At 34.3% G+C, this 23055-nt stretch overlaps 1 protein-coding gene across 1 annotated transcript in view; it reads right to left on the bottom strand.

The window, feature by feature from the left end:
* Nucleotides 1-2025: 2025 nt before the first annotated feature.
* Nucleotides 2026-23055, bottom strand: part of PHF14 (PHD finger protein 14) — a gene marked incomplete at both ends in the record, with an annotated part of 70585 nt that continues 49555 nt past the window's right edge. Inside the window, 3 exons of the mRNA XM_009579332.1 lie at nucleotides 2026-2147; nucleotides 2310-2360; nucleotides 15922-16090. Coding sequence (XP_009577627.1) covers nucleotides 2026-2147; nucleotides 2310-2360; nucleotides 15922-16090 — 342 coding nt within the window. The remainder of the gene's footprint in view (nucleotides 2148-2309; nucleotides 2361-15921; nucleotides 16091-23055) is intronic.

Consider the following 23055-nt stretch of genomic DNA (forward strand, 5'->3'; position numbering starts at 1 on the left):
TCTCTGACATAGCAATGCTCTGCGGATCACAGCCCTACACAGCTTTGGCTGCATAGCAGAAAGCCTATATGGTAGCTAACATCTTATTACAGCCCCTGAGTCTACTCTCATCAAAAGAAATACACCTTTAAGAACCAAAAAATAATACTAAAAAAATCCAAATTTACTAAATACTTTACCATCATTTAGTAATTATCAAAAATAAGTCTCCACAGCACTTTAGAAGCAGTGATCTCCTAACTTGGATAAAAATGCACCTATTTATAGGAATTATCTGAAGAAAAGCAAGTTTTAAATTCATAATCTTTTTTAAAAACTAATACGGAAAATAAGGCAGAAGGTTTAAGAAAATATTTTTCAGAGAATTATGAACAAAGGATTAGAACATAAGAATCTCCTTTTCTCCTCCCATGCGGGTTTACTATTCTGTTTCCAAGGCTAATTATGAGGATGGTTTATGAGAGAATTTGTTGGGTTTTGGCATGTAGTATGCTTATTTTTGTCCCATCTAAATTACTACTAAAATCTTTTCATGTACTAAACAAGACGTACCACTAATTTTCTACCATGTTTTTTAATTGCAACTTAAATATACAGTTCTTCACGGCATTTTCTCATCTTATCCTTTATGTCCTCAAACATGGTATTTAACACTTCTAGAAAAAGCCTGGAGAAGAAAACGCATTCACTGCCCTTTTTGCAGTACGTGTTGTTCCCAGGATTCCTTCCCAAAACAAAATGATCTTCCTGCATCTTTTATTTCTTGCCAACAATAGGGCTGAAGAAAGCCCTTTATCTTGCTGTGGGCAGTCAAAAACTGTTGTCATCAGTTTTCATCAATGTAACTGTATCAGCAATCACCGTTACATCCTGCCTCTATTTCAGAGTCTGGTACTGAGCAGGATCTAGGAGTACCTAACAGTAGTAGCTTGTCTATGTAAGAGAGTGTCACACAGTTACTGATGAGCTCATACAGGCACTCTGCCTCCAATTTGGAAATAAAAATACAATCTGGCACACAACCCTTGAAATTGTATCAACTTCTACAGTAAATCATATGTTGTAATTGATATTAAAATCAGCTATCCTGAGTACAAGACACCTGTATGTAGGACACATCCTGATTCTAAAGCTATGTGTTGCTTGCATATATCATTGATTCTGATTTATGTTCTCATAACTCGGATTCCTTTAAATAAATTAAAAGATGTATTAATCCTTCCAGTTAAAAACGACAATTCTATCTGAGCTAAAGAGGAGATCTTGTCTAGAAAATCTAGTTGAAGCATACAGGGCCTAAATACAACATTAATTTTTACCTGAACTTGTTAATGAAAGCTCAGTAGATTCAATTAAAATCTGCTTTCTAATTGCTAAGCTCCATTATTCTTCCTTCAAGAATTGTGAGCAGTTTCTACAGCTTCACAAAGAAGCCACAATGCCAGCTATAAAGTCAAAATCAGCAGAAGTTGTGGTCAACAGTAGCTATTCAATGGCAGCTATTCTATTAGATTTCTGCACATACTAAAACACCATTCAACAGATGGTTTTTTTGTCCACTTCTGTTTCAGATAAGAAATATGATTATCAAACCCTTTCATGATCTGCATTAATACATTTTTAAAAACATAAATTCCTCATAATTCACATTTCAGCTCATAAAATTGCTAATGATGCTAATTTAATTACTTTTAGGATGCTCCTGTAGCTTTATATCATTAAATTGCTGGTTTGTTTATCTTTCTGACCTGCTCTAAAACATTGACAATTCACCCTGACAAGAGAAAATTAATTCTCTTGTGTTAGAACAACAGATTATCTTGGTTATTTACATCTTAATCTACAGTGTTAATGTGTTTGGCAGGTCAATAAGTGAAACAAGTCAGTATTTCTGATGTAACGTTTCCCCTAAATAAGTTTTTGTTTGTTTTTTTTTAAAAAGCACATTTTCTTTGTTATAATCACGATGACGAAGTCATGAAGATGGAACTTTAATTCCTCACAAGGTCAGAACATCAAACCTACCTGACTAGATTTTCATTGTCTCCAGTCCCTTTGCAGGTAGCACATTCAGTCCTTAAATCCTCCGACTTGGGCTTCTTTTGTAGAACAGACTGTCGCTGTCTTCTTTCTCTGGGAATCCGTTCCTGTCATAGCAGAAGGCAAAAGAAAGGAATAGGGGGAAAGGAAGGAAGGAAAGCAAATATTTTGATTTATAGCACTGAAAGTAACACTTCAGACCAAAGTTTAATTTTTTTTGTGAAACTGTTAAAAAAAACAAACAAACAAACAAAACACTATATTCCAACCTCGGCTTTTTCTTCTTCAGGCACAAAGCTTCGTTTTCGTCCTCTAGTTCTCTAGAAGAAAATATATTTAAAATTCAATATTAGGTAACATAACGTTTTTGCTATTTATCTATTATTCATAACAACAACAAAAACATATCGCAGGAAATAATTTAAAGTATTTACTACAGAACTACTGCAAGACAACTACTGTAACAGATGTTAGAACAACAGCCTCAGATTCTGGATATAAATCTACAGAACTAGCCAAAAAATAAATATAAGTATGTTTGTTGACCTGAGCATGTGGAGCCTTATTCTAAAAAAGACTGCCAGCAGAATTACAAATCTCTTACAGACTTTGCACAAACTTCCCTATACTAAAATGCACAATTTGAAAATTGGTATGAACAGTACATTACAGTAAATTCCTTGAGCACTTGGAAGTGCTCTATTTGTAAGCCAAGTGATTAGATTCAAAAAAATTAAAATTAAAAAACTTCATCAAAACAGAAACAGAAAATAATTCTTATAGCTTTTGAGGAGTAAGCAAGAATTAAAGCTTTCAAACTGAAGCTTAATATAATGGGTATATGGCAGATGCTCATAAAGCTGTAGCATATACAAACATGACTGGTACAAAACAGATGGAATGGGTAATACAAAAAGTGGAAATTATTTCAATATTGCAGTTGGCCAAAAAATCTAAATACCAACAGTGTCGAGGAAAAGAGGTTTCCAGGAACTGCAACAGCAAACACCAAAGGTTTACAAGCAGCTCTAAGTAACTATATGCAACTCACACGTAAGTCCAGCTTCAGTCACTACAGTTTTATCTCTGAAATATCAGCATTATAACTGCCACAAGCTGACAGTATCACACTCTCTTCTCCTTGTTTAACAAGGATAGAAAATTAGAAGGTATGCAGAAGGAAATGAAAAACATCAAAGACTATTCCACTAATCCACAATGTCTGACACTAAAAAAATAAATAAATAAACAAACAAACTTTAAAATACTCTTTTTTCTGGGAGGAAATCATCATCTTAGGAAGTCACTTGTCCTATGATTAAAAAAAACACCACCTACTTTATGATTTCTTAAAACATTTTTTGAAGCAGCTAGTGTTCATCTCAGAAAAAGTAAAAACCAGCTGATCAAAAAAATCTTAAGCCAGTTGAGAATCACAAGCAGCCATAAACCTAATTCCGAAGAAACTAGTAATACCATGTTTCTCCTGTTTGGGGTCCTCTTTGAAGGGGATTTATACTAGTTTCAAATTAAGACTGTTCACTACTTTAAACCATTTTACACATTTAAATATAGTTATACTGTAAATAAACCTTCTACTTCAACACATCTATACCTTTCTACCTATGCAGATTTTGATCTGCGCATGTTAATAACATACCGTTTGGGAAGTTTTTTTGGTTTTAGGCAAGAGTTAACTCTGTAGTAGAAAGGAATGCAGTAGAATGAAAAACACTAGTCTATTTTGTGCCTCTTCAGAATACTTTAATGACCACTGAGGTTCTCTTTCACATTTCTCTAAAGATGATTTACAAAAAAATTGTAAAACATTACCTATTTAATACATATCAATATTTACTACACATTTAATAATATAGTCATAATTGAGGTGTTCTACCTTCCACAAGCCACACAGTAGATACATAAGAGCCCAAATCTGAAAGAACCAATTTATTACAAGTAACTGAATTTATCAATGTAATATTAGAGGTATTAATGTAACATGGGCTACATGTCAACTACATGTTACACAACCCAAGGTCACTGTAAATTAAAACTAGATGAATAGAAGTTTGATCAGACATCAGCACATTAACTGCCAATTTTACTACTTTCAACTTCTGGCATTAGTCCTAAGAACACTTACAAACCTTGACCATTTTAAGCCATGTAGACCTTGCTAAATGCAGCTGTGTAAAGATTAAAAAGAAGTAGGTGTAAAAGTGCATGCCAATACATGCAGTGTTATGGTCCTCATTCTCCATGTTTAAGCAGCAAGAGATAATAATGCATGCTTTGTACAGTCAGAGTAACGCCATCTTGAAAACTAATATATAATTTGGAAATATAGGTAACAATGAAATTGTTTTTTTACCCTAAGTGAAAAAGATTACAAGTTAATAACTATGTTTTAAGAAATGATGAATCATGTTTAAACTTCAGCAAAATGGAGAGACAAGATTTCTAAATAATTTAGTCACCTTTGTCAAGAAAATGTTGGGTTTCATCTGTCTGCTATATAATGTGTGATGTATATGACAAGGAACATCACATTAAATTACGCCTGCATTATGCTTCTATTAGATTAGACCTACATTAGACTTCTAAACCTTCAAACCTACTTGAATCTGTTTGATAATCACTAGAAAATGTTAAAATGAACACCTTTGACATACACATTTGCAGGATATTCTATATGCTTTTAAAGTAACAGAATTTTACCTTAATATTTTTCCAAACTAAAACATATTTGCAAGGCTAACTTCTGCTCAGAATCATTATACTATTACCAGCATTCACAATGGAAAATAACATTAAATTAACAATTGAAAATTGAATATTCTGTGACTTTCTACAATAGCCTTCCAGTAATTAGGCACTTGTAATTTTATGTATGTTTTCACTAAAGTTACCTTACAGATTCACAGAAAAGAATCGGATAAACCTGGATTACTTTGTCCAGTATTTTTCATTGCTGTTTGCCTCAAAGTACTGTATTTTGCATTTTAAAAAACTTCTGTCATTAGTGGGCTCAGAATCGGAACATAAGAGATTATAAGCATCAAATACTAGAGCTGCATGTACTTGCCATAAACAATTTAAAATTAAGATTTCTTTATAAAAGAGAAGCTTAATGGAACAGTGTTATTATATATGTCCAATGGTAAATACTACAACTGAGATAAACTTGTTCATATTCAGAACTTATTTGGAAACAGAGATGTTAATCCAGTATAAGATGCATATAAAGGCAGTGATTTTTTAATCAAAACACACTTGGCAATTCAATACTATAGAGATACCTTCAATTTATGACTTCTCTCTGTCATAAAATGGAGCAGATCAGTTTTATGAAATTTGTCCCTGCATTTCCAGAGCACTCAAACAATGTCAGGAAAGCAAAAAGTCATGTTATCAGCACCCAAGCAAAATCCCCATTAATGCCAGTGCTATCCCAGCAGGTTTTTTGTTTCACTCCAAAAGGTAGATATGCTCTAAAATATTGACCATTTAGAATGGACAACTCAGTCAAGAACAAAAACACAGCTAGATCTGGATTAGACGGATGCAACCCATACATGGCAACTGCCTCAAGATGCCACTTTAGGACAGGAATCAAAAAAAAAGTACTGAACAATGGAATGTGGTTCAAAATATGTAACTATGTCATTTTTTATATGTAGAGGTAAAAGGTTTCTGTAAAAAATTATTTCAGATGTTGACATTTAATGACAGCTGGTTGGCAAGTCTTTGGTTGCGTCTCATCCAAGGTTCTATACTTGCACAACTCTGGAATTCATTCAATGTGCACTCAAGTAAGAGACAAGTGTTCTATGTGCTCAGATACTTCCCTGCTACTAACAGGAGGATTCCAGCCACTGAGCTTTAGATCCCACAGCATCAATGGAATCACCATGCAGACACCTACAATCTGGTTACTACACAGGCAACTTAAGATTTCTGTTGGCAAATAAATTACACGCCTATAGCTAAGGGCTAATTAAATACTCATCCTATATAACCTTAACTACCCCAGAAAATCAGACAAACTTATACCAAGGTTGTAATCATGACACACAAGGTAGATAATATTTTTCATTTCATATCCTTTCACAATTAGGGACCTTAAAAAAATAAATATAAATAAATAAATACATGCTAAAAACAGCCATACTAGTCAAATTTTACTTCCTAATACTATACCATAATATTCCTATTCCTCCACTTCTCTAGTGACTTCTTAACCTCTCCTCTACTACATTCAAACCGTGTCTCCCAACATAACCCCAAGTTCTCCCCATGTTCCCCAGCTAAAGTGAGGACACACTAGGATAGGTTCCAAACTACACATGTTCCACACTGGACAGTGAGAGACGAAATGCAAAGGATAACCAAGTTCATAACTAAAACCTCTTCCCTACTCAGCACTCATCCTTCCCATCCAGCTGCTTTAAAAAATACCCAAGAACTTAATTACCTTAGGAGTACACATCTTTCTATCAAATCTTGCATAATGGGTCAACAGGTTACTAGAGGCGATGCTACTAGAATGGTAGGCAACTGCATAACTTATTTTTGTTAGAAAACCAAGTTAAAAGCTATTCTTTTCTGAAATAAAGAAGCAGTCAAAAGATCTAGCTGCTGTGTCACAAAGAACGTACCTTACACTGAACAGAAATAAAAGAGAAAAATGGTGTCTTATTTCATTAGCAATACATCCCAAAATAATCTGAGCAGACCAAGAAAGATCAATGAATTAAAATTAAGATGCAAGCATAAAATGAAAGCATTTTTAAACAAAAAGAAAAAAAAAATCAATAAAAAAGTTAAAAATAATAAAAGATAAAAATAGATTAAATTTTTAGCATAACATTTTGAGGGAAAAACCCCACCTCTATACGTCAGCAAACTGACTTTTAATTAAAACTCTTTAAAATCGCATAAGATGATGTTCCTCAGATAAACAGACTGAGCCATTTGGTTCAATGAAATCATCGAGGTGAAAGCAAGCCATCTTTTCCAAAAATATCTTACTAAGGTTTAGCCTTCACAGCAATCTTAATGCCCTCCCTCAGAAAAGATTAATGCTCTGGGTAAATGAAACCTAAAGATTAAAAACGTCCCCAAAAACACTGGTCTTTTACTTAAAAACTTGTAATCTATGGAAGTTGGAGAACCATTCCGCAGTATTAAAGCATACACCATTCCTCTGAGTTATTTCATTAACTTCTGACTTCACATTCAAAATTTGGAAGAAAAAAAAAAAAAAAATCTGTCTCTTGCTTCTCCAATGTTTTAAAAATTCACACAAAACATTACAAGACTACCTACAGAGAAACAGTGATGGATATGACATGCAAATAGCTATCAAACCTGAAAAGAAAGAGAAGTAGAAAAAAAACAGCATTTGCTTGCCCCTCTCTAATTTAATTTGCAATGGTCTAAGCCGATGGTTACTAAAATATTCCATAAAATATATAGTATTTTATAATATATAATGTAAGTAATAGCACACAATTAAGAAAGTAAGTTAGGGAATGCCTCTAAAAAACAGGAAGAAATTAGGAGAACTAGGGCAAGGGAAAGATAAATAAACAATGGGTTTCTTTCAGCCATCGTGTTTTGTGACACAAAAGTATGCATCTATTGTTGTGGTGTGGAAACTTGCATATCAGTTTAGGGAATTAAAAAGAATTAGGACATAAATGGCTGAGAAATAGAATACTAACAAAAGAAATGAATAATGCATGATGAAGCAATAAATGATACAACATCATGTGGATCAAATGTGTGAATGATTTGGAACTAGGGTGACATTTTTAGAAGATACATGGACAAGAAATCAGTAGAGGTGTGGGGATAATGTGATTCCAACTCATGGAAGGAAATACTGTACTCAAGACACTTGGAAAACCAGACAGTTAAAGTATCTGTCCAAAATGGAATGACAAATGTTGAGGGAAAGGTGTGATCAACAGATCAACAATGGGATCGAATTGTCAAGCCAAAAGCAAAAGAAGAAGACAGACTGAAGTGGGAGTCTTCATTTTGGACTTGGAAAAGCTAGAAGTGAACACTTAAATTTCACATTCAAGTTGTTCATAAGCAACTCAGTAACAACTGGACAACAGTATGAAACATATGTAAAATGAAAAAGATTAGATGATGCATTGACTGTAAGATTTTGAATATTCTCAGAAAAATAATTTCCATACATGAGACAAACGAAAGACATCTGTAAGGGGCAAATAAAACCTAGGATGAGTCCGACACACTCCAAAAGGAAACAGACTGTTTGCAAAACAGCAAAGGAAACAAAGCAGCAAAGCAAAGTCGCAAAGGAAACAGACTGACTGCTGTCACTCACAGATGCAACAAGTTGATATGTTAGTTCCAAAGCATGAAAGCAGAATGGTAAACACAACAGAATGGGTGCCCACATGACCCAAAACCACCACAGCTGTCAGCAAACCACATTGTTATGCCTCTCTCCTTTGTCCATTAAGACATAAGCTTTAAAACAGTTCATCCAAAGCAGAACAGAAGGCAGAACGTTCTCTTGGAGCAGTTTTGCTTTGCCAGCTCAAAGAACAGGAAAACCAAGAACTCATCAACTGACCAAAAGGGGGGAGGCGATTCCCAAGAGTCACAAGTGCTCCTCTTAAATACTGAGCATTTCCTGAGATGCTCCTGGAGGATAGAAATTTATACTGTCACCTATTTAATTTCTCCTTCTACACAAGAAGATATACAGGAGTTATCAGTATTACAAAGACATGGAAAAACATATAAAATACTGAACACATCTGTGGTTAGCAGCAATGCTTCAAGTCTACTTCACATAAGGTGAACTAGCATGGTTCCGGATTTGATGTGCTCAGTCACTTTGTTTTTCAGTGAACCAATGGTGATTTCTGTATGGCAATTCCAAAAAGTTATCTGAGAAACCGAATTTAAACCCAAGAGGGCTTAGAACACAAAGATATTTAACAGAATTTAAGAAATTCCCAGTCATTTGCGGAAGTCATACTCATTCTGCCAACTACTTCAAACATCACAGTAGAAAGCACTGCTTCCAGTTTCTTCTCTGCTTATTACGTTACGTGGTTAGAATTTCTTTTAATTGTTTGCACATGCACACAAAGGCAGCAGAGGCCCAGCACATCTGCTTATGCCGTTGTATCTGTGTAAATTCAGGGGTTTCAGTGTGTTAGCATGTACTGCTTCTGCTAATAGACAGGAAATATGACCCTTGTTATGCTGGTGCTTCTATACCTCTTGGATGTCACAGAAACAATACTATCATATACATAGGGCTCTTCTTTTCAGCACTGAGTTTCTGATACCGCTAATAGTGCTGGCACCGTGAGGTAACTATTACTTTTCTTCGTACAGGTGAGCACAGGAAATTCAGTCAGTACTCCAAGCGCTCCTGGAATTTGGGGGCATATGATATCATTAGGAAGGTGTGCATTTTCATTTGAGAATTTCATATAAATAATTCAAAACTAGTCACAGATGTCACATTAAAAATTGATTAAATTACTAAAGACACACCTGACTTAAAACTATTGGTACTATAATTACCTTATTGCGAAAAAAGTTTGTAGATATTGCTTTGTGTTGCAATTATTAGAGGACCAAATGTGAAAAACTTAAGATGCCTTGATTTTTGCAGATCTGTAAATCTCACATTTCTTCTCTGAAATAGCACATATTTGATTTTTGTTTCCCTGACTGAGCTGCAGCTACGGTGACTGCTCTAGAAAGACATGCAGCTACATGAAATACATAGCGAAAAGGGCTAGCATAAGATTACAATTGTGTTTTAATTCCGTTTCCTATCTAAATGCTTCAGTCATTTTCATTTTTATCTTATGTCACCTTATACTTGACACACTAATATTAATGATGAACTTCCACAGTTTTACCTTGTACCAAACTATGGTTCATGGATACATATCACATGTATCAAAAACTTTCTAACCCTAACCCTCTCACTCATGCAGCCTTTAACATATACTTGTTAATAAGAATCTAAAGACAACAAAATAAAAGAAATCAGTAAATATCAGAATGCTATGGAATCATTCCAAACAAAGAGGTCGTGGCAAGGAGTGATTTCATTACTACAGAACAAAGACGACTCTGATATGAAACATCAGCAGAGCAGAACACTCTCAGAAAATAGAATTGGGAAAACTTCCACTATTACCAAAAAAGTAACATAATGAAATCACTGTGCTAACTATCAAGAGTACGTATAAAGCAAACTATAGATTTTTCAAAAGCCTGAGAAAAAAACCACAGGTTGAAACTGCACAGATAATGTGATCTCTCTCCTGTTAAACACAAACCATGACCATTTTGCTAAGATAGCAGTTTTTAATCCATGATGTCACCCAATCCTTATTAAGAGTTCAATGTTATAAATATCCTTTGCCAACGAAAAAGTTACAATCGAGCCAGTTGCTGAAAAAACCCTTTGACTTCCTTTGCTTTGTTAAGGCAGAAGAAATATTCTATTGATGGCACCACACAGGCATAAAATTATTTTAAATAAAGGTAAGGACAGCTATATAGACACCAGATGGCACACTCGCTCAATACAGATCAAAGTGAATACCTTAAATGGTACATATCACTACTATTCAAAATATATCTCTGAAATGATTATTTAATTTTCTGGAAAGCTGGCAGCAATAAAAAGGGAACTGCCAGACAAAAAGAAACAGCAGTAAATCAAAATATGATTACAGAGAAACAAGTCGACCATGAAGCTTAATTACACAGAATTACAATTTCCCCCTTTTTTTTCTTAGTTTCCATTCTCTTGAGAACTTTTTATTTTCTCGAAAAGCAAAAATTTTGCAACATTCATGCTGTCAAGCTATACTATCACTGAATTTGGCTATTAACTTGAAACTACTGTTTCTAAGACTTAAACATATAACAGAATTTGAGAACTAGCAGGATTGATTTATATCCTTTTTAACACTAATATCCTCCAAAGCACACAAGTGGGAGAACTGAAACAGAAGCGGGAGGGCAAAAAGGCCGGAAAAGGTCAATTTGCAGATGTTGCTAAAACAAGTGATTCTTTTCTGGAAAACTGAAGTTAAATGTACTTATTTGCAGAAGTGATAGATATGCTAGTTACCTTTACTTACAGAGATATTGATATTTACACCATTGGAATATAATTTGGAGTATGTCCACCTCTTCATGCCTTTGCAACATCAAAAAGAAGTGATCTTTCATCCATGGTTTTTTCCCCCCCGCTTTCTTAGGAAACCAACCAACCAAACAAACAAAACAACCCCCAAACCCCAAACAAACAAAAAAAGCCAAATGTAAAACTCTAACATACTCCATTTGCTTCAAGCACTGTGGAAGAGCTGCATCAATTTATCTTACTTTCCTCCTCTCTAAATTTGACCTCAAGCCAAAAGAGAGAGTCCTATACTATCATGTATCCATGTATTTGGCAGGCTGATTGATCTAGCTTTTATATGGTTGTATTGATGTCATAAACTCAGTTGAGTTTTTACATTCAGTGTTGAAAAAACTTAAGTTTCAGAAAGCTGAGTAACTCTTAATTATTTTGTTCTAGAGCATTAATGTGCAGTTTACAGCAATTTATTTTAAGTTGAATATGTCAAAAACACTACTATTAGATAGTTGCTTTAAAAGGTCTTCCAGGTACTTATTTAGAAATCATATTTAAATGGTTGACCAATCACTGACAATGTTAATTAAAATGATGACTGATAAGTATAGATAAGTGTTTTAAAATTATTTGCTGTTTTTATGAAGCACTGATACTTACACTCAAATTGGAATTGATGCTCTGTTTTCTTCCTGTAGCCATCTTTTATTCAAAACTTGTATCTATGACATCACATAATTAAGTTACACAATAGACGTTTGGAAAGCACTTCAGATGGAAATGCTTCAGTTAAATACAAGATAACAGTCCTCTTTATCTTTTAATACACTTGGTAAGAAAAAAAAATAATCACTCCTTTACTATCTTTTCCTTTTTGAAACAAAAGCAAGAAATAATAATTTATTCTAAATAACAGTACTTATTTGTAAAACAAAAGCAGTATACACAACAACTCATTGTGCTAAAAACAGTTTGTAGGTGCTTTGTCAGTATTTTTTTTTATTATTATTTTTTAAAACTAATCTACTTAGACCATTCAAAATAATGCAGAGCATCCCACTCAACCTCTGCTAAGACTATCCTGACACAGATGTAAGGCTAAGTACTTAAGATGAGAAAAACCTGAAAAGAACTGTTAAGTTCATAAAGGAAAAGAAGGTGGAGAAATAGTACGGGTTGCAGAAGGTAAAATTAGATGTCCTTATTATTTTTTGCAATAATGCAAAACAAAAGGAAATTGTAAGGTTACATTTAAAGTGGAAAAAAAACACCACTATTTTCCTTAGAAAACAATTTAGCCCTGAAAAAGAAAATCTACAACATCAATGAATTCAGGTGCTTTGAAGGATTAAAAAAAAAAAAAAAAAAAAAAATTTCCAGGGCTTAAGTGCACATCCATAACTAGATTGGATGAGAAACAATGGTAAAATTACGAATACTTGTAAAAGGGTTTTTTACTCTTCATACTGCTTACATTTCTTCTGTAAGCAGACAGAAATTAGAAAAAAAGTACTACAAATAAGGAAAAAAGCAGTTTTTCAGGAAAGGGGGTATCCTTTATCATCTCTGAAATCAGCGTTACCAAACTGAGCAGCAGGACAAGCTGATCGCAAAATATAAATTCTGAAAGTACAATTTAACATGAAATATTTATTTTCATATAGTTAGCATATAGGCTTAGTTAATCATATGCATTTGTATAAAATGTCTTAAAGATACCGGCTATTATTGTCATCAGTAACACCTAATGCAATTTTATCAAAATAAAATACTAGGGCTTACCCACAATTTCTGTCCACAAAGTAATGAAGAGTTAACTACAATAAACCACTACAATGAAATCCAAACATGTAAGATGCATTCTGTTCTCTTAGGTATGTGGCAAAAAAACCCCTTCTTTCAATTATATCAATTCAAGATAAATTTATGCAAAACAAATGGAAATTCCCTTAAGAGCAACAGATACACAATTCAACAGTCTTATAATTGCACTTGTTGATTATAACTGTAAGCGAGGCTGATTACACACTGTTAGCTAAGCAGGCTTGCCAATTCCTTCCAAAATAAAACTAGATCAAATAAAACATGCCCAGAGATACAAAGTACACTGAGAAAAGAGGACTGTGAAGTAAGTATATTTTCAAATTGTTAATTTTTTCTTCTTTATTTAAAACCATTTTAAAGGATTTGAACAGTGAATAGACAAAGGACAGAACAAGTATCTGATCATCATTGCTGAAATGCACCATACAGATGTTCTCTGTGTAGTCAGACTCAAGTAAACTTCATATGAGAAGTTGTTCAAAGGTCAGGTTTTTTCCCCTCAAATATACAGACAGCCCCAGACCTAATGAATTAAAAAGTATTCTCTTCCTAAAAAAACCAAGCCAAAACAAAACAAACAAGCAACAGAAACTAACACCATCTCTCCTGGGTTCATAGCAAAGGTGAATGGGAATCCCATACTGCCAGGAAGTATCTATTAAGTCTTCAGAGGTCTATTATCTTCATTTTGTTATACAGCCTAAGTGCACCAAGATCATGAAAGAGATGAAACGAAGGAATTCAGCCTAGTTCAGAGAAAGAAATCCAGCAGGCGTCAAGGGTGTGAACCTTCTCTTCCATAGTTAAGTAGAAGACAGTAGGAAATAAATAAAATTTAAAAAAAAAAAATTTTAAACCCCCGTCAGCTATGGGAAAGCTAAAAGAGTGGAGAGGACTTTGACTGAGGAGCCCTGCCCACAGGACAGAAAAGATGTTATCTTGCAAATCTTTATGTTGTAGAAAAGCAGAGAACTGGAGAGAACTGAAAGAGAGCCTAAAAATTCAAGCAGAGGAACAAAGTCTTTCTTAGACTGGCAGCAGTAATTCTTCCACAGTACAATTCTGTATCATACCAACACTAGTCCACTCAAAGTAAATTTAATCTCTATATTACATACCACAATGTGTGTAGACATACTGTCTTAATACGTGAGATGCCATATCACCAATGCAGCACCAGTGTACCACATCACAGTGTCACAGCGTGAGGGGAACACTTCAGAGCAATCATCTCTCCGTTTAGCACAGGAGCTGGGCAGTCATTACGTGGGCCTTAGAACAAACCAATCTTGTCTTCCTATGGATTTCTGTACAATGCCTTATAATCACTCTTTTGTCTATTACTACTATGAATGTCTTTCCTGCAATACTTTTAGTTCTCTTTAGTCCCATAATCATGATTCCCCACCCCCAATACCACTATATTAGGTGTAAAAGGAGGGAAAAGAGAGAAAGAAAAAAAAGGGAAGAGGAGATGCAAAGGCTCAGTAAGCAGGAACACCAGGTAAGTCTTCTTTCTGTGTGAACAAGAGCATGACAACAGTCAATTCAATTTACCCAGACAGCTCTAAGAACCTACGTGTTCTTACACATAGGGAAGAAGGGAACTTACAATGAATGACAAAAAGAAAGGAAAAAAAGTTTCTCCCCTACAGAGGTTCTTAATTACTCACAAAATTTAATTTTGGATTATTCACACTCCTAATAGTTTGAGCTAAATTAATCATCTTGGCTTGAGTCGTTCTTAAAGTTCTTCTTAGTCACAGACCAGCAAAACGAAGCCATTAGGTAAATCAAAGCTGCAGCCCAAACATTCCAAATATTTTGAAATGTAATTAAAGCAAACATTTAAGGTTAGGTCAGGATCATACTTGTTTAATCCCATCAGTTTAACCCAGAAGAGTTAAGTATGGTATCTCCTAGTACAAGCATAAAAAGTCTGGAAAGCCCTGTGAGGACAATAAAGTTGTGTTGCATGAGGGGTGAAGTATGTCTAACCCTAATATGAGAGGGTTTAAGTATTTCCTAATACTAAGAAGTATATTGGAAGATGAACCAGCGGTTTATATATAATTACTACTCATGTCCAAAGGGTCATGGGAACACTACTCATTCCCTAAACTGGACCTAAAAGCCCTCTGATACTTTTACATATGTTTTACAGGTGATGTGACACATCACACATGAAAAACCTTGTTTTATGAACAAGTAGGAGAGCAAAATTTTAAGGATTAGAGCACCAGAGAAACACAATGGAATACAGTGATTAATAAAAAAGTTCTACTTTCAAATGAAAAGAAGATGCTAAATATTTCATCAGTACAGGAAGCAAGAGCTTTTGCTTCTCTTCTCTAAAAACTATCCACCAGGAAAGTCTGAGAAAACATACAGTGACTAGTAAGACTAGGAAACTAAACAAACTGAAATAACAGGGTCTTGTGATAATCACAAAATGTGCAGTCAGTAGGTTGCCTGTACATAAGGAAATGACTAATTACTTTACAGTTGTAACTGGCAATTCAATATATTTAAATACAAGAACAAAGTGTCCTAACTACTAAGGTGAAGAACAGCTGTAGAGGCTAAGTTTAAGTGCAAACTGAATTTTCCCTTTTTCTGCAATTAACAGAGAACTTCATGACCCAGTTAATAGGAAAAGCTTGTACAGCTCTTGAGTTCAATACCACGTTTCCCAGCTTTTTACTGTATCAAAAACTACATATTTAACACAGGTAATAAAGCATTAAACAGAGGAAAGGGAATTTATAACAAAAATAGAACATCAATCAAATTGAAATCCCGCAATTCAAAACGTTCAAAACATAAACCATCTTAAACAAAATTATTATGAATATGAGCTGCATAACAAAAACTCAACCATCATTTACCGTGTTTCTGATTGGAATTTTCTTCGGTTCTGGTGGCACATCCTGAGGAACAAATTTCACAGGTTCCTTAATCTGCCTCCTTGATCGTTTGGTCCCATCTGGTAAGGTTTCCATGGCAATATCAGCCTCCATGTCACTGCTACCTGCCTGGTCACACTCTGAGCATTGCCTGCAAAGTGGAACATTTTCTATTTAAAACTACAGTCACAAAACTAGAAGAAACATATTGAAGTGTTTGGGTTTAAAATAAATTCAAAAGTCAAGAAACCCAATGGACACCTAAAAGTCCCTCAAACGTATGATATTTTAAGCAACTAAGCAAAAAACAAGCCAGACTTTCTTATTGCTGTTTTTTTTCCTGACAGTATTTAAACTTTGAAAACCAAGATTTTGAAAGTAGGACTTAATCTTCAAGAAAGATGCACCCTATTTCACCATTTGCATCCTACCATATTCCCATTTTTAATGGTGCCCACTGATCTGTAATCTATTCATTATTGAAACTGCTGCTGCAGTTTAATCTTTACAATGACATGCTGCTGAATTCATTCTGATGAGAGCGCTCTTCAGTGGCAGAGATTTAGAAGAAAAGTCTGTTATGAAAAATCAATTTTATTAGGTACTTTCTAAGGGAGTGGGTTTTAAATCTGAAAAAATAGTTAAGAGACAATTAAAGAGAGAGAAGCTGGAGACGTATATTAACAAACTTTGAACACCGAGTTGAAAAAAAAGCCTGTTGAGTTTTTGAAAAAGTACAAAATCACAATCAGAATTTCAAAAGTGAACAGAATCTAAGGCAATCATAGAATCATAGAATAGTTTGGATTGGAAGGCACCTTTAAAGATCATCTAGTCCAACCCCCCTGCCATAGGCAGGGACATCTTCAACTGGATCAGGTTAATGTTATCAACAAGCTCCATGACAGAATAAACAAGATGGGAAGTCATCAAGTTTTGTTCTCATTTGCAGAAAATACTCATCTTATGTCATTAAGTCATAAAGATGAATGTTAACTAAAAATATGTTAATGAAAACTTAAAAATTATACCCACTCATAAGAGCCGTTTTTTTAATTCTTTCTCACATTACACTTCCAATTCAAAAAACTATAAATCCTTTCAAACAAATTCCAATTCATCACTGTTTCATATTAAAAATGTTCTTTTTATAATACCAACTAAAAAAAAAAAAAAAAAATCAACATTATGTTCTGCTATTAATTGGCATTAACAGGGATACACACACTAAAATTATCTAAACGAAGGAGCAAATTTGCTTTGGAAAGAGACAAACAAAACCCATGTATTTAATTACTTGAAGTTAAATGTTAATACACACTTGTGACCAGAAGGCATACTCATCCCATATTTAAACAAAAGCACAAAGTCAGGTATGTATATTGTGTCTGAGCTGATTTCTTCATATGTACATGTTCAACGGGAATAGTTTTTCCCCTATGAGCTTCAGTAAGGGCTAACACAGTATCAACTAAATCCACTTCCCATGTTTTCTAATTCTTTCAAACTAATCCAAGCAGTATAATCTCAGCTCTCTCCTGGCTATACCAGAAACAACAACAGTCATCATGGTCCACTAACAGACCAGTGGCTACCAAGTCAAAACAGAAGGGATTTAATCCTGGATTGGGTAACTGTTATCAGGGTAATCTTGGCTAAATCAAACCCTTCTCCTTCAATTTTTGCGTATGTAAAATTAAGGTAATTTGGCTACATTAAAACATTATGATGATGAATCACTTATCTCTAAAGCACTTGAGACCACTGGAAATAGGACACATGCAAGTGCCAGAAGTATTTGCTGGTCTAGAAAACCAGAAGTACTACAGGGTAGATTGCAGGAAACATAACAGTCTCCCACATAAGTATGGAGACTTTATTAGTAGCCAAAACACAAGGAAGTCAGTTTATGCAGTTGTTATACTTTGCAAACAGTCTTGGGCCAGCATACAAGTGTGTAATACTGTTCTCCCTCCTTTTTACAAACCTCAATGTGCTACATACACAGTACCTGTTAACATTTCTAGGCCTCTTTAGGACACTAAAATATAAAATCAATAAAAAAATATAACGTATAGTAACTTTCACAAAATGCTACTTTTTACAGTTATATGTCTACATAAATTTGTGTGCATAAACACACGCAAATACGTATACACATGCACTTAAGTAAATAAACAAAAGAACACATACAAAACTACTATTACTGTAAGATTGTATGGAAAAAGGCTCTCCAATGATGTAACAGGAGAAAGAAGCTTTAGAGATAATAGCACTCCCTCAAAATTTTGTGTGTCTGCTTAGCTAAAGGTTACTTTGTGTTCTTTACTTTTATATGATGCATTGTCTTCAAGTTGTCCAACTCAAAACTCTAAGGAGATTTTCTGTTTGGTAAGCGTCAAAGAGCACAGCCCTGCATAATACTGCAGCATCAGTCACATCATTAATTTATGAAACAGAAAGCGCAACTGAAAGTACTTACTGTGATCTGCTTATGCAGATGTAAGCCATAGCTATGAAAGTGTTCAAAAATACTGCGATGAGCAATTCTTACAAAAAAGTTTATTATCTCCATTAGTATGGTAAAAATATGTATAAATTAAAAATTAAGCATTCTACAATTAAAGACCTGCATTAAAAAAAACGAAGTTTTTGTAAGACAAAAAATAGTAGTATGAATTTACAGCAACATTTGGAGTTGGGAACCCAGTCTCTTGGATCTACCACCCTGCACCTATTTAAATCGTTCCTGTTCTTTAGCTCTGCACTGTTAAAAGGGAAAGACGCTGTTTTTCTGCTACATAAGTTCCGACAGTTGTACGGAAACTAACTATGCAGATCAGTAAAGTACTTTAGTTTCATTAGGGCCCTATTTAAGTATAAATAAATGAAGTATTTTAACTTTGATGTTAGTGAGAAAGACAAGAAACATCTCTGTCAACAGATGAAGTACTGCATGCAAGTTCCTGAAATTCCATTTTTATGATCGAGCTTGCTCTGAAACAGGTGGTGCAAGTGTCACAGCAACCAAAATCAGAAAAAAGCTAGACCTACAAAAAGAAAGCTGCAAAACCATAGTATCATGGGTGTGATTGTGAGAATCACAGAACAAAACTTCACAAATACACCGAAGGTGAGGGAAAAAAGGAAAGTTATAAACATGAACTGACAAGCAACCTCTTGATTTACTGGAATAGCCTCTACTATCACAGGCAACCACATCTTATCAACCCTATTATAAAGTAGTCAAGCTTCAACTTTAAAGTAGTTTGGTTGTTAGCTCCCATACAGTCCACAGAAAAGCTATTACAGGCATGCACTCCTCTGACTTTGGAAACAATCTCCTAACTTTCAGCTCCTATAATGGTTTATTTCAACATGGCTTTGAATTTAAAGGACTCTTTCATAATCCAAATATATTCATAGAAAGCAGCCATATGACTCCTCTTCCTTTTGGGTACTAAAGTCATGCTCTTTTAATTTCACCTCTTCAAGGACAATCAGTGCATAGAGAACCTACCACAACAGGTCATCTTTCCAACTGTTCCAACAATCCTTGACTACCTCGAAATTAGCAAGCATTGCCATGCAGCACGAGCAAATTAACAGGAGAAATGGTGCCAAAGATTCAACTTCTGTACACAAGTTTTGTTTTTCTTTTAGTCTGGACTTGCCTAATCTAGACTCACAGAGAAAATCAGTGCCCACGCACTAAAATGTGCCTGTACTAAAAAGTGCTGGAAATGTTTGATTCATCAAGAAATCTCAGTGATTATTTGAAATCTTTTAGTCATATAGAAAGTCTTTGATTAAGTGCTAACAATCTACAGAAGAAAAAAAGTTGCATGGTTTTGTTGTAACTTGGTACAAGAACCAATGGTACCAGAGATACCTTCCCATCTAACAAGAACAGCAAGTGAAAAGGAACACACACTACTAATTTTCAAAAATTATTAATGGTCCAGGCTAACACTGAAACGCTGTTTTTGGATAACTGCATGATGCAAATGTTTCTGCATTGCCTGGTGGTGAATAGATTTTTGAGCATGGGCAGCTTCAAGAAACGTGTGAACCTATAACGGGGCTTTACTTTGTGGCTTCAGTAAGCAGTCAAAGACCAAAGAGCGCTTTCTGATTATGAAGTTTTAGAAACCGATAGCATGAGACCTTTAACCTCGAAATTTACAAAGTGAAAAAGTGAACATCTACATCACTGAGAAAACAAGGAGGGGAGGGATAGTTTGGAGATGGGGTGTTTTTTTGGTGAAGTAGCAATGAAAAAATAGAGAGAAAACCCTGTTACTTCCCAAAAAATTTAGCGCAAGCAATGATATTATGCTGTTTCCTTACGCTGCAGCTTTACACATCAAAAAAATCTAAATGCACTTTAACTGATGGGCCTGACACATGGAAATTGTGAACTGATGATGAGAAAAGCTGAAGAAACACTGAACACCATTCTTTTATAAATGAAAGGTCACAAAGTTGAAGATCTCATAAACCAGGCTCAAAGCCAACATACTGGTAAACTTAACATGAATCTGTTTTTATTTTTGAAGTTTTAGTAACAAAGCAAGCGACATCTTTGCTATACGAGACAGAAAACCAGATAAAAACATATGAAAATATTTTATTGAAAAGATAACACTACAAAAACTAAGAAAAAATTGAGGTTTTGTTCAATTATCGCAGTATAGATGAATTAGACTGCCATAACTGTGTTATGGTACATAGTTTCAGAGTGGCTTGTGTGATGAAAATACAAAGGACTCAGTCTGAACAAGACAGTCATTCTTATAATCACAACTGGGCATTAGGCCAGAAGAGGATTTGGAAGAAACCAGCATCCTCTGCACACAGCGTTTACTGTGAAAAGCATAAATTTAAATCTTCTGTGCTGAGCGAACACCACTACAGTGCTTCCAGAAAACAGTTCTGCAGTCAGTGTTTAAAAAGGAAAACTGTACAGTTACTAGAGTTTGGCTTGTTTTTAATTAGAAGAAAACAGGTCTCATAGACATACTCTGTGATAAATCACTTTTTGCAATGTTAGCAAAGAATTAAACCCCTTTGAATTTGAGAAACATGGACCATAGCTTTAAATGACACCTATGCTCTGGTAATTTGAATAAATGACACATGTTGAATGATGTACTGGAAGTGGAAAAAAGGAGGACTGCTCTTATTCTGGACATAAAAGACAGTATATATGAACCAAAAATAGTTTGTCAAAGAGCTTCAAAGAGCATCTTTCAGACAGTAAAGGTACTGAAAATTTGCCATTTGCAAGGACCCAAACATCCTTCAATTAGGACAAGTGACAAATACATAAAAATTTATATGTTATATGCAATATTATACTGCACTCACACTTATATATATAAGTTAATAATTTTATATCATTATCCAATGACTCAGGATGAAAAAAACAATCAAGATGTGCTGGATCACTACTGAATGAGTGGGGTCAAGAACATGAATGAATGTCCAGATACTGAATGAATGTTCACGGGACTAATGGTCAGGAACTCTACAGCTCATTCTGTCCTACGGCCAATACTCCTCACAGTAGAGTTACCACTAAAATAACTTGGCCTTCCAGAACGAAAATTAAAACCACTAAGCCTAATATGATCACTAGTCCTTGTTTGGTTCATCTCAGTCCCCAGCATTTCATATGCTACCAGAAATTATCACTGTTTTTCAGCAATCTCATTTCAATAGAAAGAGCTAGTCCCTGTTGGTAGCTGCCAAGTATTTTCTTAATGAAAATGTCAGTATTTTACAATCAGATTTTGATTCATTGTATTGCCTGTCAACACTTGTGCATAGCTTTTGTATCAGTTCAGATCATTCTCTACCGGGAAAATACACAGTTCCCAGTCCATTCAGAGCAGGCAGAGGCATAAAGCAAACAAGTTGTCAGAGAGAACGACAAGATTTAATTTTATGATAACATGTGAATCAAAAGGATATTCTAGTGTTTAATCAACAGGATTTCTAAGAAACTGAAAATTTCCAAATTTTAAAATAAAAGTATGCCACAACATTTTACTCTATGATTAGAACTGCTGGTCTACTTTGAAAGCACCACATCAAACAGACAGAAATTAATGCTTTAATGTTTTATTAAGTAAAATAGTTGTTATGCTCTTCCTCTCAAAATAAATCCATTTGAAATGGGGACAGGCTTTGAACTTACTATGTTACAAACAATTTCTTTCTAAAATATTCAAGATGTATAAATGGTACCTTGGAGAAAACTGTCAGGCCTCTGAACAGGGGAAATTCTTAGTATTAAGTGCTTGAAACCAGTTTCTAATAAGCTATGAGACACTGGTGCTCACCAGGTCTAACCTCTTACTATGATTTCACTAAGACTAAAATCATTACCTCCTTTTAATGTCTAGAAACATTGCGATAACTAATTCTAATTTGTGCTTTCTTTAACAAATTAGCTTTTAAATATTAAAAAAATAATTTTTTTTTCCTTACCATTATATGTAATAGTGGATTTAGTTAAACAATTTCAAAATCCTTTTTTATATACTGTAATGTAAATTTCTATTAAATGCTGAGCATGAAATGGACAAAAAGTATAACTATTAACTAATCTACGTAGCATCACACACATAAGCTGACTCACTTAGCATCCTCAAACACAGTATAAAATATGAAGTATATGGAATAAACTCATGCTAAACTACCCAATGTTTAAATAAATATGTATAGATACAGCAGATGACTCTAATCATCAAACCTTTTGCAAAGGCTCAAGTTAGCAATTATGAGTAAACAATTAGCAGTAATAATGGAATAGAAAGTAAAAATTAAGAAACAATTATTTTTAACTGTTTCCTGCTTACTATTTTAGAAGAGGACTAAAGTCAACATTTTTAACCACTTTAAATAGTCTTTCAACCTGCCTAATGTTTCAAGAAATTTCCCACTACACCCATTTTCTTACTTTATCTTTTTGCGTAAGTTCCCATTATATCCTATACAAATATCTGAAAAGTACATGCACCCCATATAAAAAAAAATTGCATTTTTCTTCATAGCTTAATCAAAAGCTTAAAATTGTATTCAAAACAGCAGAGGGGGAAAAACCTGCTG

This window comes from Fulmarus glacialis, unplaced genomic scaffold (genome assembly GCF_000690835.1).
Source record: "Fulmarus glacialis isolate BGI_N327 unplaced genomic scaffold, ASM69083v1 scaffold19106, whole genome shotgun sequence".
Classification (NCBI taxonomy): domain Eukaryota; kingdom Metazoa; phylum Chordata; class Aves; order Procellariiformes; family Procellariidae; genus Fulmarus; species Fulmarus glacialis.